At 45.0% G+C, this 21,133-nt stretch overlaps 1 protein-coding gene across 3 annotated transcripts in view; it reads right to left on the bottom strand.

Annotated features, from left to right (window-relative positions):
• CASKIN1 (CASK interacting protein 1) overlaps positions 1–20,885 on the bottom strand; it is a 396,595-nt gene extending 375,710 nt beyond the window's left edge. For all 3 annotated transcript variants that reach the window (XM_073636485.1, XM_073636486.1, XM_073636484.1), the window contains exon 1: positions 20,531–20,885. In XM_073636485.1, coding sequence (XP_073492586.1) covers positions 20,531–20,624 — 94 coding nt within the window. In that variant the 5' untranslated portion in view covers positions 20,625–20,885. The remainder of the gene's footprint in view (positions 1–20,530) is intronic.
• Positions 20,886–21,133: the final 248 nt, after the last annotated feature.

A 21,133-nucleotide genomic window follows, 5' to 3' on the forward strand; every position in this document is an offset into this window, starting at 1 on the left:
CCTGGGGAACCCCACTACCCACCCCTGACCATTCCGAGTACTCCCCATTTATCACCACCCTCTGAACACGCCCTTGTAGCCAGTTTTCAATCCATGTACTCACAATATGGTCCATGCCAACGCACCTTATTATGTACAGTAAACGTTTATGGGGAACTGTGTCAAATGCTTTTGCAAAATCCAGATACACCACGTCTACGGGCCTTCCTTTATCTAGATGGCAACTCACCTCCTCATAGAAGGTTAATAGATTGGTTTGGCAAGAACGATTCTTCATGAATCCATGCTGATTACTGCTAATGATATCATTCTTATGACTAAAATCTTGTATATAGTCCCTTATCATCCCCTCCAAGAGTTTACATACTATTGATGTTAGGCTAACTGGTCTGTAATTCCCAGGGATGTTTTTTGGGCCCTTTTTAAATATTGGTGCTACATTGGCTTTTCTCCAATCAGCTGGTACCATTCCAGTCAATAGACTGTCTGTAAAAATTAGGAACAACGGTCTGGCAATCACCTGACTGAGTTCCCTAAGTACCCTCGGATGCAAGCCATCTGGTCCCGGTGATTTATTAATGTTAAGTTTCTCAAGTCTAATTTTAATTCCGTCCTCTGTTAACCATGTAGGTGCTTCCTGTGTTGTGTCATGAGGATAAACACTGCAGTTTTGGTTACTGAAGCCCCCCGATTCACTCGTGAAGACTGAGGAGAAGAATAAATTCAATACCTTTGCCATCTCCCCATCCTTTGTAACCAGATGTCCTTCCTCATTCTTTATGGGGCCAATATGGTCTGTCCTCCCTTTTTTACTGTTTACATACTTAAAGAATTTCTTGGGATTTTTTTTGCTCTCCTCCGCTATGTGTCTTTCATGTTCTATCTTAGCAGTCCTAATTGCACCCTTACATTTCTTATTGCATTCTTTATAAATTCTGAATGCTGAGGATGATCCCTCAACCTTGTATTTTTTGAAGGCCTTCTCCTTTGCTTTTATATGCATTTTTACATTGGAGTTAAGCCATCCAGGATGTTTGTTCGCTCTTTTAAATTTATTACCCAATGGGATACATTGGCTAATGCCCTTATTTAATATGCTCTTAAAGCAAACCCATCTCTCCTCCGTATTCTTTGTTCCTAATATTTTATCCCAATTTATGCCTTTTAGCAAGGTTTGTAGTTTAGGGAAGTTGGCTCTTTTGAAATTCAGTGTCTTTGTGTTCCCTTCATGTTTCCTATTTGTGTGATTTATACTGAAACTAATTGACCTGTGATCGCTGTTACCTAAATTGCCCCGTATTTCCACATCTGTGATCAGGTCTGTATTGTTGGTAATCAGTAGATCTAGTAATGTTTTATTTCTAGTTGGTGCGTCCACCATCTGACCCATAAAATTGTCCTGCAAGACATTAAGGAACTGGCGAGCCTTAAATGAATGCGCGGTTCCCTCCGCCCAGTCTATGTCTGGATAATTAAAATCCCCCATTATGATAACACTTCCCATCCTTGCTGCTAATCCAATTTGTGATAGGAGATCCGTCTCCACTTCCTCCCTCAGGTTAGGGGGCCTATAGCATACTCCCAGTATTATTTTCCCCTTAGCTTCATCCCTTTGGAGCTCTACCCATAAAGATTCCACCTCCTCCCTAGCCCCCTCAGTGATGTAATCTCTCACATTCACTTGTAGATTATTCTTGATATATAGGCATACCCCTCCCCCTTTTTTACCCTCTCTATCCTTGCGGTATAGGGTATACCCTTGAATGTTTGCCAGCCAATCATGAGAACTGTTGAACCAGGTCTCTGAAATTCCCACAAAATCCAAATCCTCCTTGTACAACAGTATCTCTAGTTCACCCATCTTGTCCGCCATGCTCCTGGCATTAGTGAACATGCCACATAGTTTAGACCGGTCGCATATTGTCTGTAGTATGTAGATTATGTAGATTCCTGGTCTAAAGCCACCCTGAGGTATTAGGCAAGGAACACCTAACCTCTATTTGTCCTGTCACCTCTGTCACATATTGGAAGAATCCAAAATTCTGAGTTGTCAATCTTCCAATGTTCTGGTGACAACCATCTGTATGTACAAGACATGAAGGGAAATCTCAGAACTGGACCAAATGGTGTTTTTTTAACTTCCTTCCCTTAAACTAGCACTACTGCCTCACTGGGGTCCTGGTTTCATTCACCACTGGGGATGTTGGTATCATGGAGATTTTTGACATAGATTCTGGGTTGTGGGAGGAGAACTATTTGGTTGCTTGGCTTCCAACCCATCTAGTCCAAAAGCATGAATGCATGTCACAGAGACAATTATGAGCTCTTCTGAAAGTATATATATATATGTGTGTGTGTGTGTGTATAGCAAGATCCCAGGCCTCCTTTAGTCTAATGAGAACCTCCAGAGCCAAGAGCTGACATCCTTCTGTATAGAGTAGGTTGTATAATGCATATAGATTCATAGGCGCCAGACACTTCTTGAATGCAAAGAGATTGTATTTCTCTTGAATAGAACTTTGGGAGAGAGGGTTAGGGCCAGGATACCCTTAGGTAGTTGCAATGTTAATTAGCAGACTCTGAGACTTCTACAGGTAGACAGCTATGCAGGGAAAGGCATCCAGCAAGACACCACATCTTAAAACAGTTCCTAATACAAATTGTAACAAACTCCTTTAGTTTCTCTACAGTCACTTCTTGTAGGTTCTAAACCCACTGAGCTCCAGTCTCTCTCACTAGACTTGCTGATTCACTGCCACTGAATCCCTTGAGCTCTTCCAATCTTCACTTAAGTACTGTATCTTCCTCAAGCGTCACCCCTTGCTTCTCTGCTGGGTCCCTAGCTTGGCACTTCAGATACTTCTCAAGCTTCACCCCACTGGCCTGCTCAGTCCCTGGCTTGGGACATAAAGCTGCTCTGCAAGCGTCACCTCCATTGGCTGGGTCCCTGGCTTGACACCTGCTGAAGTTTCCCGATTCTTCACCGTCCCCGGTTGGTGAGAATACTGCTTCGGTACTTGCTTCAGCTACTCACTGTGGTCCCTGGTAATAAGGTGGCTGGTCCCTTAGTGGTGACAGCTTCCCCCTCTACCTCCGACCATGACAGGTTCTCTGGCTGGCAGAACCGTCACTTCTGGTTGGCCTGCAAGCCGCAATCCCAATCCCCCTACGCTGCTCTCCTGCTTCTGGATAGACAGCCTAGGAGCCAGATGTGCTCGGGATAGGCCCAAACTTCGGCCTAGCAGCCTGAGCAGTACAACCCACGTCCACCCAGACAGCCGTCCAGGTGGCACAGAACAGTGAACACCTAACTCCATCCAAATATATAAGTTCTCCCGGAAGGCCAAGGGATTTAAGAAAACCCCTGCCCATTGGCTGAGGGACCCCATATACTCCTAATCTGTCCCTGCTTTTCCCTTCTCTTATCTAATGTCACCAGGTACCTGGCTACCTAGTGGTAGAGAGAAGTGAAGCAATTCCAGACTTATGGTCAACTCAATTGATCTCTAACAATGAGCCAAGGTAACTACACCTGGCAGGTAAATTTAGGAGCAACGCTGCCTATGTTGCACATATGTTGGCACCCTCTTCAATTCGGATACCAGTAAACAATGCATCAATATTGGTTCAGGCACAAAATGGTCACCGCCAACACTTAGAGACCTGTCCAGTTAGAAACACTGTCCGCAGTGTTTAAACAGTGCTGGAAGGCACCATGAGGGATAAAAAGAAATTGTGTAGCTCTGACTAAAGTTGAACAATGTTCTTGCTATAGATTTAGGCCAGTTACATACCTCCTGAAGCCTAACTGGAATACTCCCAGGATATTGCTAAGTGAGGCCTAGCATTAGTGCTCACCTCCACCATCACAGGAGTGAGCCTTGTCTCTGATTCAAACCCTCATGCTCTTTTTTTCCCAGATGCAGTAGCTCAGCATTTGAGAGCTCACTGATGGACGAGGTGAGCAGTAATACTAGACCTCACTTAGTAACGTCCTAGCAACTTCCTGAGAGTATTCCAGTCATGCTTCAGGATTTGTGTAAATGGCCTACACCTATAGTAGGGGCATTATTCAACTTTAGTCAAAGCTGCACAGTTTATTTGTATCTTCAGACGTCCCTTACCTGCATAGATGAACTAATCCTTTAACCACTTGCCAACTGTGTCACGCAGATATACTGCGGCACAATGGCTCTCCTGAGCGAAATCCCGTATGGGTACGTCCTACGCGTTTCCAGCCACCAGAGGGCGAGCGCTCGCACCCTCTGCACGGCGGGGCACCCGATGCGCGTGACCGGAGGGCACGGTAGCCAACGGCCATGCATCATTGCGTGCACGAGCGTCAGCACGGGGATTTGTGTGTGTAAACACACAAATCCCTGTGCTGTCAGAGGAGAGGAGTCACATTGTTTCTTCCTACGTAGTAGGAAAAATGATAGGGCTCCTCTCCTAGTCACTCACATCTCCACACAGTTATAACATGCTGAGGGAACACACATTTAACCCCTTGATCGCCCCCTAGTGTTAACCCTTTCCCTGACAGTGACATTTACACAGTAATCAGTGCATTTTTATAGCAGCGCTGATCGCTGTATAAATGCCAGTGGTCCCAAAAAAGTGTCAAAAGTCTCCGATGTGTCCGTCGCAATGTCGCAGTACTGCTAAACATCGCAGATCACTGGCATTACTAGTAAAAAAAAAAATAATAATTAAAATGCCACAAAAATGCCATAAATCTTTCCCATAGTGTGCAGACACTATAACTTTTGCGCAAACCAATCAATATACACTTTTTGCGATTTTTTTTTTTTTTTTTTTTTACCACAAATATGTAGAAGAATATATATTGGCCTAAACTGATGATGAAGAAATTTAGAAATTTGTTTTTTTTTTTTAACTTTTAGGGATGTTTATTATAGCAAAAAGTAAAAGAATATTGTTTTTTTCTTCAAAATTGTCGCTCTCTTTTTGTTTATAGTGCAAAAAATAAAAACCGTGGGAAAAAAGGATGCAAATTGCGTTCAGGTACAGCATTGAACGACTGCGCAATTGTCAGTTAAAGCGATGCAGTGCCAAATTGTAAAAAGTGCTCTGGTCAGGAAGGGGGTAAAATCTTCCGGGGCTGAAGCAGTTAAAGTGCATGTCCCCTTGGCTAAGTGTTTCCATATTCGGAGGGAATGGCGCTGTTTTTGAGCCATTTTGTCAGCTATGGGCTCATTCAAACAGGGCCTGCCGCTGACTGTACTCCACAAGTGTCAGAGATCAGGGGATCTAAATACCGCTACTTTTATGTAAGAGGATAAGGTGCATTTATCTATCCTACTTAAATCTCTTTCACAGCCAGCTGTGCCCCACACGTAACACACAGCTAAGTGTAACTAAATATTTCTAATGGTAACCAGACAGGTGCTGCTGTAACTCACCAGTGTAAAGGGGGAGCAGCCATCATCAAAATGGCTGAGGGAAGACCTGTTTGTGTTACCCATAGCAATCTGCTATATGCTTATACCATAAGGCTCAGGTCACACCTGTGTGATGTACATTAGGGCAGACAATTCAATGGAATGGGATACCTATCACAGTGCATGAGTTTTTAAAATTGTACCACATCAAAATGCTTGGTAATTTGTTACATTACGTTTTGTTATGGGATTTCTCACACACTTTAGCAAGGTGCGCTGGGGTGCCATTTACAATGAAAGACGCACTTTGTTTGTGCACTGTGGGGATGCGCATGACATTGAGTGCCTTCCTGTATCGCACAAGTGTAAATGGAGCCTAATTCACTATAACTCTTTAGGAACCTGACTGGAATTTCATCTGTTGCCACGGGCAACGCTTAAGCCTGGTACACACTAAGGCCCCTTTCACATGATAGACTCGCTCGGATCCGAGCGGGCCACCCATTGACTTGTATGGGCAGGTGGATGTTAGCAGAGATGTGTCCGCTGACACCCGCCTGCCATCTGATTCGACAAGATCCACTGAAAACAGACGGATGGCGATACGTTTGCCATCCAGCGGATCATGTCCGTTTTCATCTGAACTTCCCATAGAGAACAGCGGGGCACTGACAGGTCCCTCCCTGCACAGTAAGCAGAGACGGACCTGTCATCCACCTGCTCAGCGGGGATCAATGGATCAATCTCCAGATGAGCTGGTGCTGAGCTGATCCGCGCCGTGTGAAAGGGGCCTAACAGTTATTTGCCGTGTAACACAGTGGATTGCACGAAAAAAACCTGGCAGCTCTGGTCAGAGTCGCTGTACTAACCATCCAACATTAGTAAAGCCATCTCCCCCACTGAGCTGTTGTGTTCTGCCAAGGCGATGCAAACCCCCTCCGCCCCCCACGCCAGACACTCTGATCAGCGCTCTTCGCCATTGGCTGAGAGCGCTGACCTGGAGTCGGTTGGCTGCTGGTTTTCCAGCATGCACATCCGACAGAAGCCAGCCGAACGACATACACATGGGCCGAATTTTGGCCAGTTTTTTTTGAACCATCAAATGCCACCCAACATTCGGGCCTATGTTTACCCGGCTTAACAGTGGGCATAAGTCTTCCACAGGCCTGAAGGAAAAACTCCAGTTGCTATAGAAACCAGTCAGGCTTCCTTAGCTGCCAAAGGCAACACAGTCTGTGTGGGCAACACAGCAATAAACAAGGCCCATTTTTTACATCTTGCTCCCAATGGACTCTCCCACACTGCACTAGCCGAATGAAACCTGACTAGTTTCTATGGCAACTGAAGTCCTTTATTCAGGCCCTTGGAAGACTCAAGCCTAAAGTTAGCGTTGCCCGTGGCAACAGATGAAATTCCAGTCAGTTTCCTGCTGTAGGTTATAAAAACAGCTGAACTCTCCTCAAGAGGGTATCTGCGCAGTTAGATTTAATTGACATAAACTACAGTATATTAATTACTTCCCAAACAAACTTTCATTGTTTTCAGTCAGTTTTGACTGAAGTTTTGTGATCAAGGCACTCCAAAAACCTTTCCATTGTACTAAGGCCGTGTTTATACTTTCACTTTTTCCAAATTTTTACTCACCCCCCATATGCTCCCCCTTAAAGTTTTAGTTCACCTTTACGAAAAAACTACCTATGCAGATAAGGGGCACCTGTAGATAAAAACAAGCTGTGCAGCTCGGACTAAAGTTGAACAATGCCCTTGCTAAAGGTGTGGGCCATTTACTCATTCTACCTCCCATAGCCTGGATGGAATACTCCCAGGACGCTGCTAAGTGAGGCCTAGTCCTTCTTGCTCACCTCCACCATCACAGGAGTGAGCTCTTAAAGGCTGAGCTCAGAGCTACTGCATCAAGGGAGATAAAGAGCATGTGAGGGGGTTTGAATCAGAGAAAGAGCTCACTCCTGTCATGGAGGTGGTGAGCAGTAATGACTAGGCCTCACTTAGCAACGTCCTAGCAATGTCCTGCGAGTATTCCAATTAGGCTTTGAGAGGTATACAAATGGCCTACACCTATAGTAAGAGCATTACTCAACTTCAGTCAGAGCTGCACAGTTTGTCATTATATACAGGTGCCCCTTATCTGACATTTTAATAAAACAAAACTGCTTAGCACGACTGCAAAATGACCATCTCCAGGCATGATCCTCCCCCCCAGCACCAACTATTAACAGTAATAGGATGAACGTCTCCTCTACGCAACATGGAGTACACACGCTGTTAACTCTACTGATGAATCAGCGGATTATAATCTCCTGGTGAAGTGTGCCAGTCTGCTGGATGCTGGAAATGTAGGGAGGATAAGAGATGTGGGAGCATTGTGTGGACAAAGTATGACCATCCCGTGTCTAATATTAGCCCACGCTAATCAAAGCAACCGTAAATCACTCTAAAAATAAGGCCCGGCTGTCATTTGCCATACGCTCAACAATGACATGCTGGACTAGCCGGGCCAAATACAAAGGGCGTTCCAATCTTCAGGCATGACTCAAGTGCCAAAGAGATTTTTTCAAGCTGCTCAAGGTTGTATACGATGAGTGGACTGACCCTTTAAAATAGATGTAAGCCCTAACTATGTGACGTTAAGTTTGCTAAAGCCCAGTTATGGTCAGAACTATGATTGTTTTCCTGCAAGTTTTGATTCAATTTCTTGACATGTGTTTTTATTTCTATTTAGGAAATACAGTTTTTACTTTTTTTCATTTTTTTTTGCATTTCAGTGCTGCTGACCTTCTCCAGTCTCTTGCAGGCCCCATCCCCTGTATATACACTCGATGGATGCATTGTTCAGGGCAGATTCCCTAATGGTGATAACATTGAACCATGCCTGGACTGAAACAGCCTCCACTGGGGCTCCATATGACAAGGTGACAGTGATGAGACAAGGTCATCCAGTGCCCAGGACGAAGGTGCCAAACGACACTCCCCTCTGATGTGGGTGCCCCCGATCATCTTCTGCAACTTTGCTACTAGCACCTCAGTTCCGCTACTGCCTGTCTGACAGTTGCACAGTGCAAAAAAAAAGTTGTGAACCCCCCAGAGTGCCAACACCTGGTGTTGTCTGCACCCCCCTAAGTATGCCACTGATGCAGACAATGAACTTCACCACTGGAGACATCCCTGCTCATATGCTTGGGCTCCTCCTGCCCCCAGGGCAGGCCAGAGGATAGAAGGGGTGAAGGTGGGCTCTATGGGCTTCTGCACTGCGGCACCCCCCCCCCCCCAACACAAAAAAGACACTGCACCAGGGGCAGCCATCCCTCTTGCCCATGTGACGCACCAACACATAAAGACACTGCACCAGGGGTGGATACCCCTCTTCCTGATCATCCCCCAAAATACATAAAGTCACTACTCTAGGGGCAGCTGCCCCTTCTGCACCCCCGCCCCCAACACATAAAGACTCTGCACTGGGGGCAGCTGCCCCCCACCGAAATCCAGCCCTGCATGGTGATGATGCAGGAGCATAAATTGGAGATGGAACAGGCTAGGGCATTGTCACCCTATAACAGGCCAATGACTAGGGTTGTAACCTCATCCCTTTAAACCCAAAAACATATTAATTACACAGGTTCTGTGGCTGATTAAGGTGATAATTAAACTCACTTGGTGCATTATCTGCATTAAATTAGCCTCAGAACCTGTTTAATTCATATGTGTTCGGGTTTAAAGGGATGAGGTGACAACCCTACCAAGGACCTTCATGGCAGGATCACCAGATCATTTTTTGATGGAAACAGCAAATTTGTAAAATGACTTTCGAAATCACATTAACATGAAAGATTATATACAATTTTAATGATTGTGTTTATGTCCACTTTAAGGCCTCATGCACATGGATGCTCACCAGCTTCTGTGTACCGAGGCATAAAATCCGTGGCATTTTCATGCCCCCAGAGGCCTGCATGCGCTGCTTACAGCTGCCAATACAAGTAAATGGCTGTAGGTGGCTGTGCTCATGTAAACGCCAATGGCTTCTGCATCAGCATTTACCCACGCATGCGCGTACAGCATGTCTCCCTGGACACGCCAATTGCTGTAGAGACCTTTTCATTTATTTCAGAAGTTGAATGTAGAAGAGAGGAACTGAAAAACATATTGTCTTTAGTCACGCTTTCAAACTCTTCAAAGAAACTGGATCAAAATTTGTAGGGAAATGATCAGACTTCTCATCATAATTGGGATCAGATGTGCGTCTCAAAATAATTGCAGTTACAATCAAAAGTCCAAACAAATATTAAGGCTGAACTCCAGGCAAACAAATAAACACAGAGGTGAAATATGTAAAATTTGAGAACCTAACGATTTGAATTTACGTCTATCCAGTCCTGAGATTTACACAGTTCTGCCACGCCACATAGCCCTCTTTAGCAGGGGAGGGGACCTGATCTTTATCTGCTGACCTACAGGTCTTCTTTCACCCAGCCTAGCCTGTGACTGGACAGTAAAAGGAGAAGCAGCTGACTGATGAGCTCATCTCTATCACTTTGCTCTTTCCTCCTATCAGCGTGCTTCTTGCATTGTGTGCCACTTCTTTTCCCTTTCCTAATCTGAACTCTGCTGAGACTGCAAGAGGCCGATACTGGGTCAAAATCAGCTACTGTTTCTAATTTAAAAAAATTAATTTAATGGAATGTTAGGCTATGCTTAGATGTACAGCTGTTATTGCCGCACCTCTGAAAAGGGATCTGTGGTGGATTTTCAGAGGTCTTTGAGAGGAGGTAATAAATCGCCTCCTCACCAATGCCGCACTACCATGCCACAACTGTGTGCATTGCACACCAAGATTTGTAACTTCCTTTGCAAACCTAGATATTACCCCGTAAAAGCAGTTGTGACATCATCACTGTGCTGTACATAGCAGGAGGGGGCGGAGACAAGACCAGTCACCCTGCACAAGGAGAGAGAGCAGCACTGATCGGTCTTTATTACAGGAAGCTCCTGCACACAGGTAAAGTGTCACACTGGATTACTGCACAGATCTGGAAGAAATACACAAAGCACACCAACATTCAAGTAGGAATACACAAGACTCTTGTATTTAAATAAAATTTCCTTATACCGGAGTTCCGCTTTAATATAGTAAAACTGTCAACCACCCCATGTACAGATTCAGAGATCTGTTATTAAATTATACACAGTGGTCTTATCTGCCAATGTGATGAGAGTCCTCCCGACTTTACAGCAAAAAAAGTCATTCGATGGCAGATAACATTTGCACAGCTCAATCATCTTTAAATATTTACTACAATTTAAAACACAATGCAGATCAGCCGTATATAATCACAGGTATTTAACCCTTCCAGCATTGACCACCAGGGGGCCTTACACAGAGCTTCTGAAAGAAGGACTGTAGTACTATACATAACAACCAATCAGATCATAAAGGCACAGTCCATCCAGTGCCAGTGTGTGCAGACTAGCGATCGCATTTACTAGGGATTGCCAATTCTAGCTGCCTCTTTCACAAAGTCTCCCTCCTCCTGCTGCGACATAACTGACAGTTATGGGTGGGTTGACTTTTTAAAAATATTCAATAATGAACTAAAAAAAAAAGAAAAAAAAAAGGAGAATCTGTTTGCTATAGGCATATTATAAACCATGAGATACTTAAAGAAATATGTCACTATGTCACCCATGGCTACTGCCAAGTTGGCTAGAAACAACATGGACCACTCTTCTGCCGGGATATGATAAAGAAGATACCATGGGGTGTATTTATAAAAAGAGAAATCATAGAACTCTTCATCCTATGAAACTGTGTGTACATTAGTGTAAACGGGCAAAATCAAAAGTCATTTGGTTATTTTAAATGTTTTTTTTTATTTTAAAAAAATGTGGTTTGGGAAATTACAGCATTATGGCCACTAGATGGTGCTGATGAACATAGGAAACACATATCTATTTCCTATGATCCTCAGCTCCATCTAGTGGAACTTTCCTGATTTCCTCTCCTCTGTGTGAATACAGTAAATAACATTAGACCTGAAGAGAAAAATAACGTAATAATTAGGGATGCACTGATACCATTTTTTTCTACGAGTACCGATACTTTTTTTTTAGTACTCGCCGATACCAATTACCAATACCTAGCGCAACTGTTTTGTTTTCACTTCAGCTGTCCGCAATGGTACAAAGCATTGAAAAGTTATTTACAAATGAAAAAAAAAAAAAAAGATTTTTTTAAATTTTGCGCTTTTTCAATGTGAAATGTGTAAATATATGTTACTATATATATGTGTAAAATATTTACTAACAAAGCAAACAAAAAAAAGTTTTAATTGTTTATCGTTTATAAAATAGACGTGAACAAAAAAAAAAGCAGGAAAAGAATTAAATGGAGGAGAATAGGGAGTTAATTAAGGGTGATTAGAGTAATTTAAGGGTTAATAAAGTGGTGTTCCGGCCGAAATTATACTTTTTAGATAAAAATAACCCTATAATACACAAGCTTAATGTATTCTAGTAAAGTTAGTCTGTAAACTAAGGTCTGTTTTGTTAGTTTATAGCAGTTATTTTATAAACTTACAGCAGGCCGTGGCCATCTTAAAGTGGTGTTCCGGCCGAAATTATACTTTTTAAATAAAAATACCCCTATAATACACAAGCTTATTGTATTCTAGTAAAGTTAGTCTGTAAACTAAGGTCTGTTTTGTTAGTTTATAGCAGTAGTTTGTTATTTTATAAACTTACAGCAGGCCGTGGCCATCTTAAGTGTGGGCATCTGAAGCCAGACTGTATTTCTTCCTGGATCTCATCCTTGCAGATATCGCACATGCTCAGTGCAGCACAAGCAGTGTAATAGGTTTCAGGTCAGGTTTTCATAGCAACGGCAGTTTCAGAGGAAGTTGCCGCCCCTTCCCAGAAGGCATTGCAAACAGGGAATGAGGCGATGGGCCGCGGCCAGGGAGGAGGAAGTGAAAAATGAATACAGCAGATATACAGTAGGCGCTGAGAAAAAAAAAAAAAATATCCAATTTGTTTACAGTGCACAGTTTAGTGAGGGATGCTGAAGAGTTGTAAAAGTGGGTGGAACTCCACTTTAAAGTGGTGTTCCGGCCGAAATTATACTTTTTAAATAAAAATACCCCTATAATACACAAGCTTAATGTATTCTAGTAAAGTTAGTCTGTAAACTAAGGTCCGTTTTGTTAGTTTATAGCATTAGATGTTATTTTATAGACTTACAGCAGGCCGCAGCCATCTTAAGTGTGGGCATCTGAAGCCAGACTGTATTTCTTCCTGGATCTCATCCTTGCAGATCTCACACATCTCACACTCACTCAGTGCAGCACAAGCAGTGTAATAGGTTTCAGGTCAGGTTATCATAGCAACGGCAGTGTCAGAGGAAGTTGCCGCCCCTTCCCAGAAAGCATTGCAAACAGGAAATGATGCGCTGGGCCACGGCCAGGGAGGAGGAAGTGAAAAATGAATACATCAGATATACAGTAGGTGCTGAGAAAAAAAATAGAAAAATATCCAATTCGTTTACGGTGCACAGTTTAGTGAGGGATGCTGAAGAGTTGTAAAAGTGGGTGGAACTCCACATTAAACAGAGGAACATTTGTTCATCCTTTTGATCTGCAGATGAAGAAACAGAAAGATACAAAAAGAAACAATGTTTCTTTTTATTTGAGTGTTTCAGCTGCTGAGCTGGCTACTTTTTTTTTGACAGCTCCAATTACCGGACTTCTTTAACACTTCAGCTGTCAACAGAGGAGACCCACTGACAGCTCAAAGAACCGAGCCTGAAAGTATCGGTTTCAGGTATCAGTGCATTTGCACGAGTACCGATACTTGTGCAAATACTTGGTATCGGAACCGATACTGATACCGGTGCAACCCTAGTAATAATATTCTACTTTGCCCCGATGCGCACAGAAGGAACATACATGCATGACTGAGCAATCACCAATTAAAGTAGCACAGTGCTGAATAGCAAAAAAGACCCTGGTCATGAAGGGGGGTAAAATCTTCCGGTGCTCAATGGTTAAAGAGGAATAGTCTTCTTGCGCTTTTGTCGCAATAAATAAAGCATGGCAAAATCGCAGCAGTGTGAACGGGGGGGGGCATTCTCCACTGAATAGCGGCCAGCAGTATTTTCAGGGGACTCTCCGCTGAAATCACCAATGTTGCCAGCCTATAATCCCACTTATATGAAGGGATCCATTAAAAATAATAAAGCTTTTAAACATCAGCGCTGGACGCGCCAAGACGCCGCTAGGTGCACCGGACCTGACATTTCATTCAGCACAAACATTGCTTTCCTTTCTCATAGCGGCACAGCGACACCAAGCCATAAATCACCGGCTTCCTCTACAGAAATAGCAATGCAGCCATCCTAATGACACTGCAATCAAGGTGGAGTTTAGCAGCAGGAAATACAAACACACGTGTCGGACATCTTTGCTCGGCCCGATGAGATTTGGCGTAACACCCAAAACAGAAAGACGTATGCCACTGCACTTTGCCGTTTAGCGACGGCGGGCAGAAAGCCTATTACAATGGCAGCGGCTGACCCAATAAACGCGCAAGTTTGTGGCATATTAAGAGGAAACAGTAGCAGATCCCTGTCATCGCGGCACAGCTTCTGACGCTGACGGCATGCTTTGCTCAGTCTAGCGAGCGGCTCGCTCCGGGGGGGGGGGGGGGGGACTGGGATTGCTCACACAGCCAATAATCAAAGTGCCCGAGGAGGCTGAGATGACCCGTCACCATAGCGCTACCCAGCTGGTCACCTCTGCTGTCAGCAGAGATGCCATTTCCGTATGGATGGCGTCCAAAGCTGCGTCGTGATAGGGACGCAAGGGCCCCAGCAGGACAGGGCAAGGGCAGCAAACCCCAGGACTCAGCCCTCCATTTATACATGTGTAAGAAGTGAGAATGCTGCGCTAAGCCAAAAATAAAAACAAAAAGCAGCTGACACACAAACAAACCAAGTCCGATGAGAAATAAAAAATAAAAGCGCAGCGCTAGAAATATCTAACATGTAATAAAAAATGTGTATATATATAAGTCAAACGCACATTTAAATGCAAAAAATGTGAGGATGAAAAATAATATAAAATATATATGTTCAAATGTCCATATGTGAAATATGAAACAGCAAAATGTGAAAGTCCACATGTGAAGGAACAGTGACGGGATACCTCTACAGATTTCAAAGCAGAAGTGAACACCAGAAGACGTATGGATATTCAATAGGAAAGGATGGGTACCCTTACCAGATCAGTAGGACGCACATACCGTATAGCAGTGCGTCAGAAAGGCATAGGGAGGATCTCCCGTGATGTCCAGCCAGGCAATATCTTGTAAGCCGCGAGCACCGATAGGCACAGGAGGGGAGGTGATCCCAGACCGAAGTTCAGCGGCTGTCACTCATAATACCCGTTTCCAGGAAAGGATGGTCCAGAGATGGTCATCAGCATTCAAATATGGGAAAAAGAAAAAGGGGAGCTCCACATGGTGCAGGTCAACCAAATTGGGATTTATTGGAATAAAACACCATAGAGAATAAAAAGTGATCACTGTAAAAATGGAAATGGCAATGTGGGAAGCTAAAAATGCTATCCCTACGTGTTTCGACTGAAAAGTCTTGCGATCACTATTTATTCTTGTATGGTGTTTTATTCCAATAAATCCCAATTTGGTTGACCTGCACCATGTGGAGCTCCCCTTTTTCTTTTTCCCATATTTGAATGCTGATGACCATCTCTGGACCATCCTTTCCTGGAAACGGGTATTGTGAGTGACAGCCACTGAACTTCAGTCTGGGATCACCTCCACTCCTATGCCTATCGGTGCTCGCGGCTTACAAGATATTGCCTGGCTGGACGCCACGGGAGATCCTCCCTATGCCTTTCTGACGCACTGCTATACGGTATGTGCGTCCTACTGATCCGGTAAGGATACCCATCCTTTCCTATTGAATATCCATACGTCTTCTGGTGTTCACTTCTGCTTTGAAATCTGAGGAGATATCCCTTCACTGTTCCTTCACACCCTCCGATGGCCCGTGCACAGTTGGCCCGTGTGCACCGAACACCCTGCACACATGGATGATACGCCACTCCTTAGGACCTGTTCACACCTGGGCGTGGCGTCAACACACTTGTAAAACCACACATGCACACCAACATGTTTACTACCATACAGTGTGTCGTTGTTCATTTTGCATACCAATCCACCTAGGGCTAAGTTCACACAGGCACACAATTTGAAAGCAGCCTTTATTGTGCTTTATTGTGCATTATTGCGCCTATAGCATTACTAAGGGCAATAACACTCAACATGTGGTTGAGGGTGGTAAAAACACATGGCTGAACTATGTTTTATTTCCTCCCCCCACCCCAATGGCATATTCACACCAGTGCTTGCAGTTCCAGAGAAAAAAAAAGTAGAACATGCTGCATTTTTCCTGCACTGGACTGGAACGCTTTAAAATGCATCAAAAACACACTGGAACACACAAGAAACACACTGGAACACACAAGAAACACACTGGAACACACAAAAAATACACTGGAACACACAAAAAATACTACACTGGAACACACATGTCCTTGCTTAGAGTTAAGAAAAAAAGAGGGGGAAAAAATGCACTGGCCTGCATCAAAAACGCACCAAAAATGTGCATGCAGAAAAGCATCTGGACTGCGTTTCTATGGTGTGACCTAAGCCTAAGGGCAGATGATTCACATAGCATTTACTTCCTGGAATCCATCTGTCCTTAGCTCAGGCATGCAGGCAGGAGGGTGTGCTTAGCTGAGAAAACCCCTCCTCCCCTCCTGAAGACTCTTGGGATGTATGACATCATTTGCCTAGGCATGGAAAGCAGGAAGCAAGTGAAAAATGGGTTTAAAAAAAAATCAAAAAATGATATCTTTTCCTATCTATTTACTAATGCTATCAACATAAGGATTAAAAATAGTCAATGTTGATTGAGAGAGTGAAGTGAACCTCGGACATGAAATATGCACAAAACAAATCCCTCTATAGTGTGCACTTGTCTCAATGAAGAGCGCTAAGGCTGGGTTCACACTTGTGTGATCACAGACATTGCATGTGATTCGCACAGCATTGCTGTGCGATGCAAATTTAGCCATACAAACTGTATCGCTGAAATCGCATTGGTGCAAGGCCCTTTCTTTGGTTGGCACTGGAATCAGATCGCACGGGTGTGAACCAATTCCTGCACCATTGGACAGTTCCCACCATAATCTGCAAACTGATCTGCGGGTGTCATTAACTTTACACTGACACCCGCAGAGGTTCACAGAGGGCAGTGTGAGCCAGTGTGCGATTCCGGTACGATGCGGGAACCACAGGGTTTTCCGCATCGCACCAGTGTGAACTGGAACTAAGTGCTGGTTCAGAACCAGCGCAATTCCAGTGGCAGTTCAGAACCAGCGCAATTCCAGTGCCGGTTCCCGCATCGCATAGAACTCACAGGCAGTTCACGGTGCCCTATGCGAACCGCTGTCAATACAAAGTTAATGACGCCCCCAGATCGGGTTAGCATATCGCGGTGCGAACTGTGAATTCGGACATGAATCGAATTGCATGGGTGTGATTCTAGTGTGGACCAAAAAAAAAAAAAGGGTCCTGCACGATTTTGGTCTGAATACGATACGAATTCAGCCATACTATGTATATGGCTGAATTTGCATCTCACACACATCGCATGTGATCTGTACAGCAGTGTGGTGCAAATCACATGCGATGTCTGTCATCGCACAAGTGTGAACCGGCACTAAGTGTCATTTCTGTCTGCTGCTTTCTTCCTCTGCTATCAGCATGAATCACTTCTGACACGTTTTCCTGACACCAAGAGAAAAATGGTGACAGGGGAGGGAGCTCCAGCTGATTGACAGCCTCAGCTCTGTTCCTGTGTGCTGTGAGAAGAGGGAGGTGTGTCTCTTCCCTCCAATCAGCTCTCAGAGCTCTCCTCACTGAGCTCTGCAGATTGTAACTTCAGCTCTCCGCCCCTTTTTTTCTGACAACTCAGACAAGCTTTATAAACGGATGTAGAGAAGAGAAGCTGCAGACAGACAGGTACATTTTATGTAGGAGGATCTTTGTGTACCATCTGAGGATAATCCCTTCACTGGGTGTATGTAAAGGTTTACAACCACTTTAATGGAACGCACATAAGACGCATATTCAGTGCGTGTGTGTTAGAGCGTCACACAGATGTGAATGGGCCTAAATGAATAATATTCAATGCTTTTTTCCCCTACAGCACTACAGGCTCTTGAATCATCCTTGTGCCCAATGAGACACGATTTCCACTTTGCTTGTTACCCTTGAAGTCCACCAATGGTGAGGAGGGATGTTCTATAGAGGACGATCACAGACACAACATTCCATTCACAGAGATCAGGCTCACTCATTTAGCTGTGTAACGGTTATTTTCAGTCCTCATTGGTCTCCACTGAAAATAACCGTCACTTTTTGGTAAAGGAAGACTCCTTATCCCGGTGTGTGAGGGTCACATTACAATCAGACCAGACAATTTCTGCACAATCAACATTGGCGTGACCATCTCTGTGTAATAAGAGGACCTACCTAATCTCTCCAATCAACTGGCATCACTCAGGCAGGCCCTGATCTGGTGGATCTGACAGTGGCCATACACATAACGATCTGATTGAACGATTGTTTGTAGAATCAGGAAATATAATCAGAATGAGCCCTTATAGTGTGGCCATACACAGAACAATTTTATATACAATTGCATTGCCTATAAATTTACTGTCCTATCGTGTTTGTAGTCAGAATATTGAAAAGATAATCAGATCTATGAATTATATAAAAGACACGTACTATGTCACTCATCAAATATGAGCAAAATCGATCAATTTCATTAAAGTTATTCTGATTGGTCTGGACGGAAAATCTGATCGTAGAAGATAATTCAATATGACCGCTAAGTGTATGGTGCATCGAACAATCTTTTCAATATTCTGACTACAAACACGATAGGACAGTAAATTTCTAGGCAATGCAATTGTATATAAAATTGTTCTGTGTATGGCCACTATAAGGGCTCATTTATGCATTGGGTAGTCCTTGCCGTCCTGTGATAAACAATTTGCAGTGGATTGCTTTTCAGAGGCAGCGAAGAGCTGATGACCAATTTTAACCCATGAAACGGCAACCAATCATGAAGCTGTGCTGCACCTGTATTCACTTGAAAGCAACATGCCGCCACATTTTTGCTGCGGTTGCATGTACTAGTTCATGGGGGGAGGGGGTAAAGCTCAGCCACCTGAATATGCTGCCCCCCCGGCTGCTTGTGTGACTTAGTCCTAAAGGAGACGGTACAACCAGATTGTAGATTGTATAGTGTAAGGTCACCTTACTGTAGATTGCACAATCAGATAAGTGTATGGAGATTGTACAGATTGCGATCGGTACAATCACTTAAAGGGGATTGCACAATCAGATTGCATAGTGTAGGGTCACCTTACAGTAGATTGCTCAGATTAGTGTATGGATATTATAAAGGGGATTGCACAGATTGTATTGCATGTAATGAGCTTCAGATCGGTGAGCCGAGCCTCATGGCTCTGCTTCACACACGACCAACTTTAGATACTTCAAGAGCAAGTATGATCATAGGGGAGAGTACGAGTGATCCGGGTCATGTTGATTCTTCTGCTGCCCCTCTTTATTGGATAGGATTTATATAAAATCAGAGCTGGGATCTGGCAGATCCGGCTGGGTTTGTCAAGGATGCTCATAAAAGAGGAAGAGGCCGATCAACTCCACATCCCAGGGGGGTCCTGTGTTTCCGAAAGACCCCGATCTGTCTCCATCCCAGCTCTGTCCCCTCCCACCCTGCATCATGCAGCAATCACAGCCACCGTGGGACGCCCCTCACCCATCCATCTCTCTACCACTGATGCAGATTAGGGCTCTTGTTTTTTTTTTTTTTACTCCTCGCCCCTTTCCCAGCCAGGAGGGACCCCACCGAGCTGTATTAACCCTGCGTGGTCTGCAACCGCTCTACTAGATCACCTACTGATCTGTGCAGAATTGCAATGAGGGGGTAAAGTACATGTATGAGATAACAGGGCACCTTGTGATACCACACTGTCATCATATGTACATGTACACAGCTGGGACACTGACACCCCGTGTACTGGGTACATTGCACATGTGTGCCTCCACCCCAATATATAGATCACCCTTCATCCCAGTATAGATCACCCTTCATCCCAGTATAGATCACCCTTCATCCCAGTATAGATCACCCCCCACCCCAATATAGATCACCCTCTATTCCAGTATAGATCGCCCTAAATCCCAGTATAGATCACCCTTCACCCCAATATAGATCACCCCCCCCCCATCCCAGTATAGATCACCCTCCTTTCCAGTATAGATCACCCTCCATCCCAGTATAGATCACCCTCCATTCCAGTATAGATCACCCTCCATTCCAGTATAGATCACCCTCCATTCCAGTATAGATCACCCCTATTGCATGTGTGCCCCCTTACATGCTGCCATTGACTGCTGCTGCATTGCTGCCCCCATCCCAATAGATCCCCCCTCAAATATAAATCACCCCCAACCCAATGAAGATCACCCACCCCAATATAGATCACCTTCACTCCAATATACCCCCCCCCCCCCGCTATAGATCCCAGCATTATAGATCACCCTATCATCCCAGTATAGAGGACCCCCCCCCAATCCCAACATAGATCACCCCCACTCCAGTATAGAACACCCCATCAGCTCATTATAGATCACCCCCACCCAGATATAAACAAACACCTCTGTCCCAGTATAGATCCCACATATCATAGATCACCCCCCCCCCCCCCCAGTATAACCCCCCCTCCCAATCCCAGCAACATAGATCCCACCATTATAGATCCCCTCCACCCCAATATGGATCCCCCATTATAGAACCCCCCCCCCCCCCCAATATAGATCACATAGGACCCCCCTCCATATAACCCCATTATCCAGGTAGGTGGGTATTTGGGTGGGTATGTGAGTAGGTAGGTAGGTGGGTATGTGGGTGGGTGTGTAGTTGGGTGGGTACTCACTGGCTTTGCCCGCCTTGGGTCTCTGCAGCAGCTTCTGCACCATACTCAGGTCTTCAGCCTTGACAGCCTGGAGCAGCTCCTGGTCCTTCCCCATCCTCAGCGCTGTGCCCGGGGGGGAGGACGATCCTGGGTACCGGAGAGGAAGGGCAGATCCTGGCGGAGCACGATTGGTCCTCACAGCCCCAGCATCCTTCCCTGGAGAGGAGGACGAGGACCGGGAGACGGATGGATGGATGGGGACACCGGGTCAGATGTACTGCTGCTGGGGGGAGAGCACACCTCCAGCCGGGAGGAGCCAGGCACACCGGGGGGCGATCACCATCCTCATCCTCGGGATCCGGGCCGGGGAACCGGGCGGGGGGGGTGGGGGGGTGAGCCCGGGTGACGAGCGCTGTGTGAGCGGACTGATATGACACTGAGCGGCCAGGAGGGGGAGGGAGAGAGAGCGGAGCAATCACCCCCACCGGTCTCCTGATCCCTCCTCCCCTCCCTGACACCTACCATTGGCTGCACTCACTCCGAGCTGCATCCAGGGGGCGGGGTCTCCGCACACTCCGCGAGCTCACCGATAAATACATCATGTCATATACTGATCTGATCCCT

This window comes from Aquarana catesbeiana, linkage group LG06 (assembly GCF_042186555.1).
Source record: "Aquarana catesbeiana isolate 2022-GZ linkage group LG06, ASM4218655v1, whole genome shotgun sequence".
NCBI classification, from domain to species: Eukaryota; Metazoa; Chordata; class Amphibia; order Anura; family Ranidae; genus Aquarana; species Aquarana catesbeiana.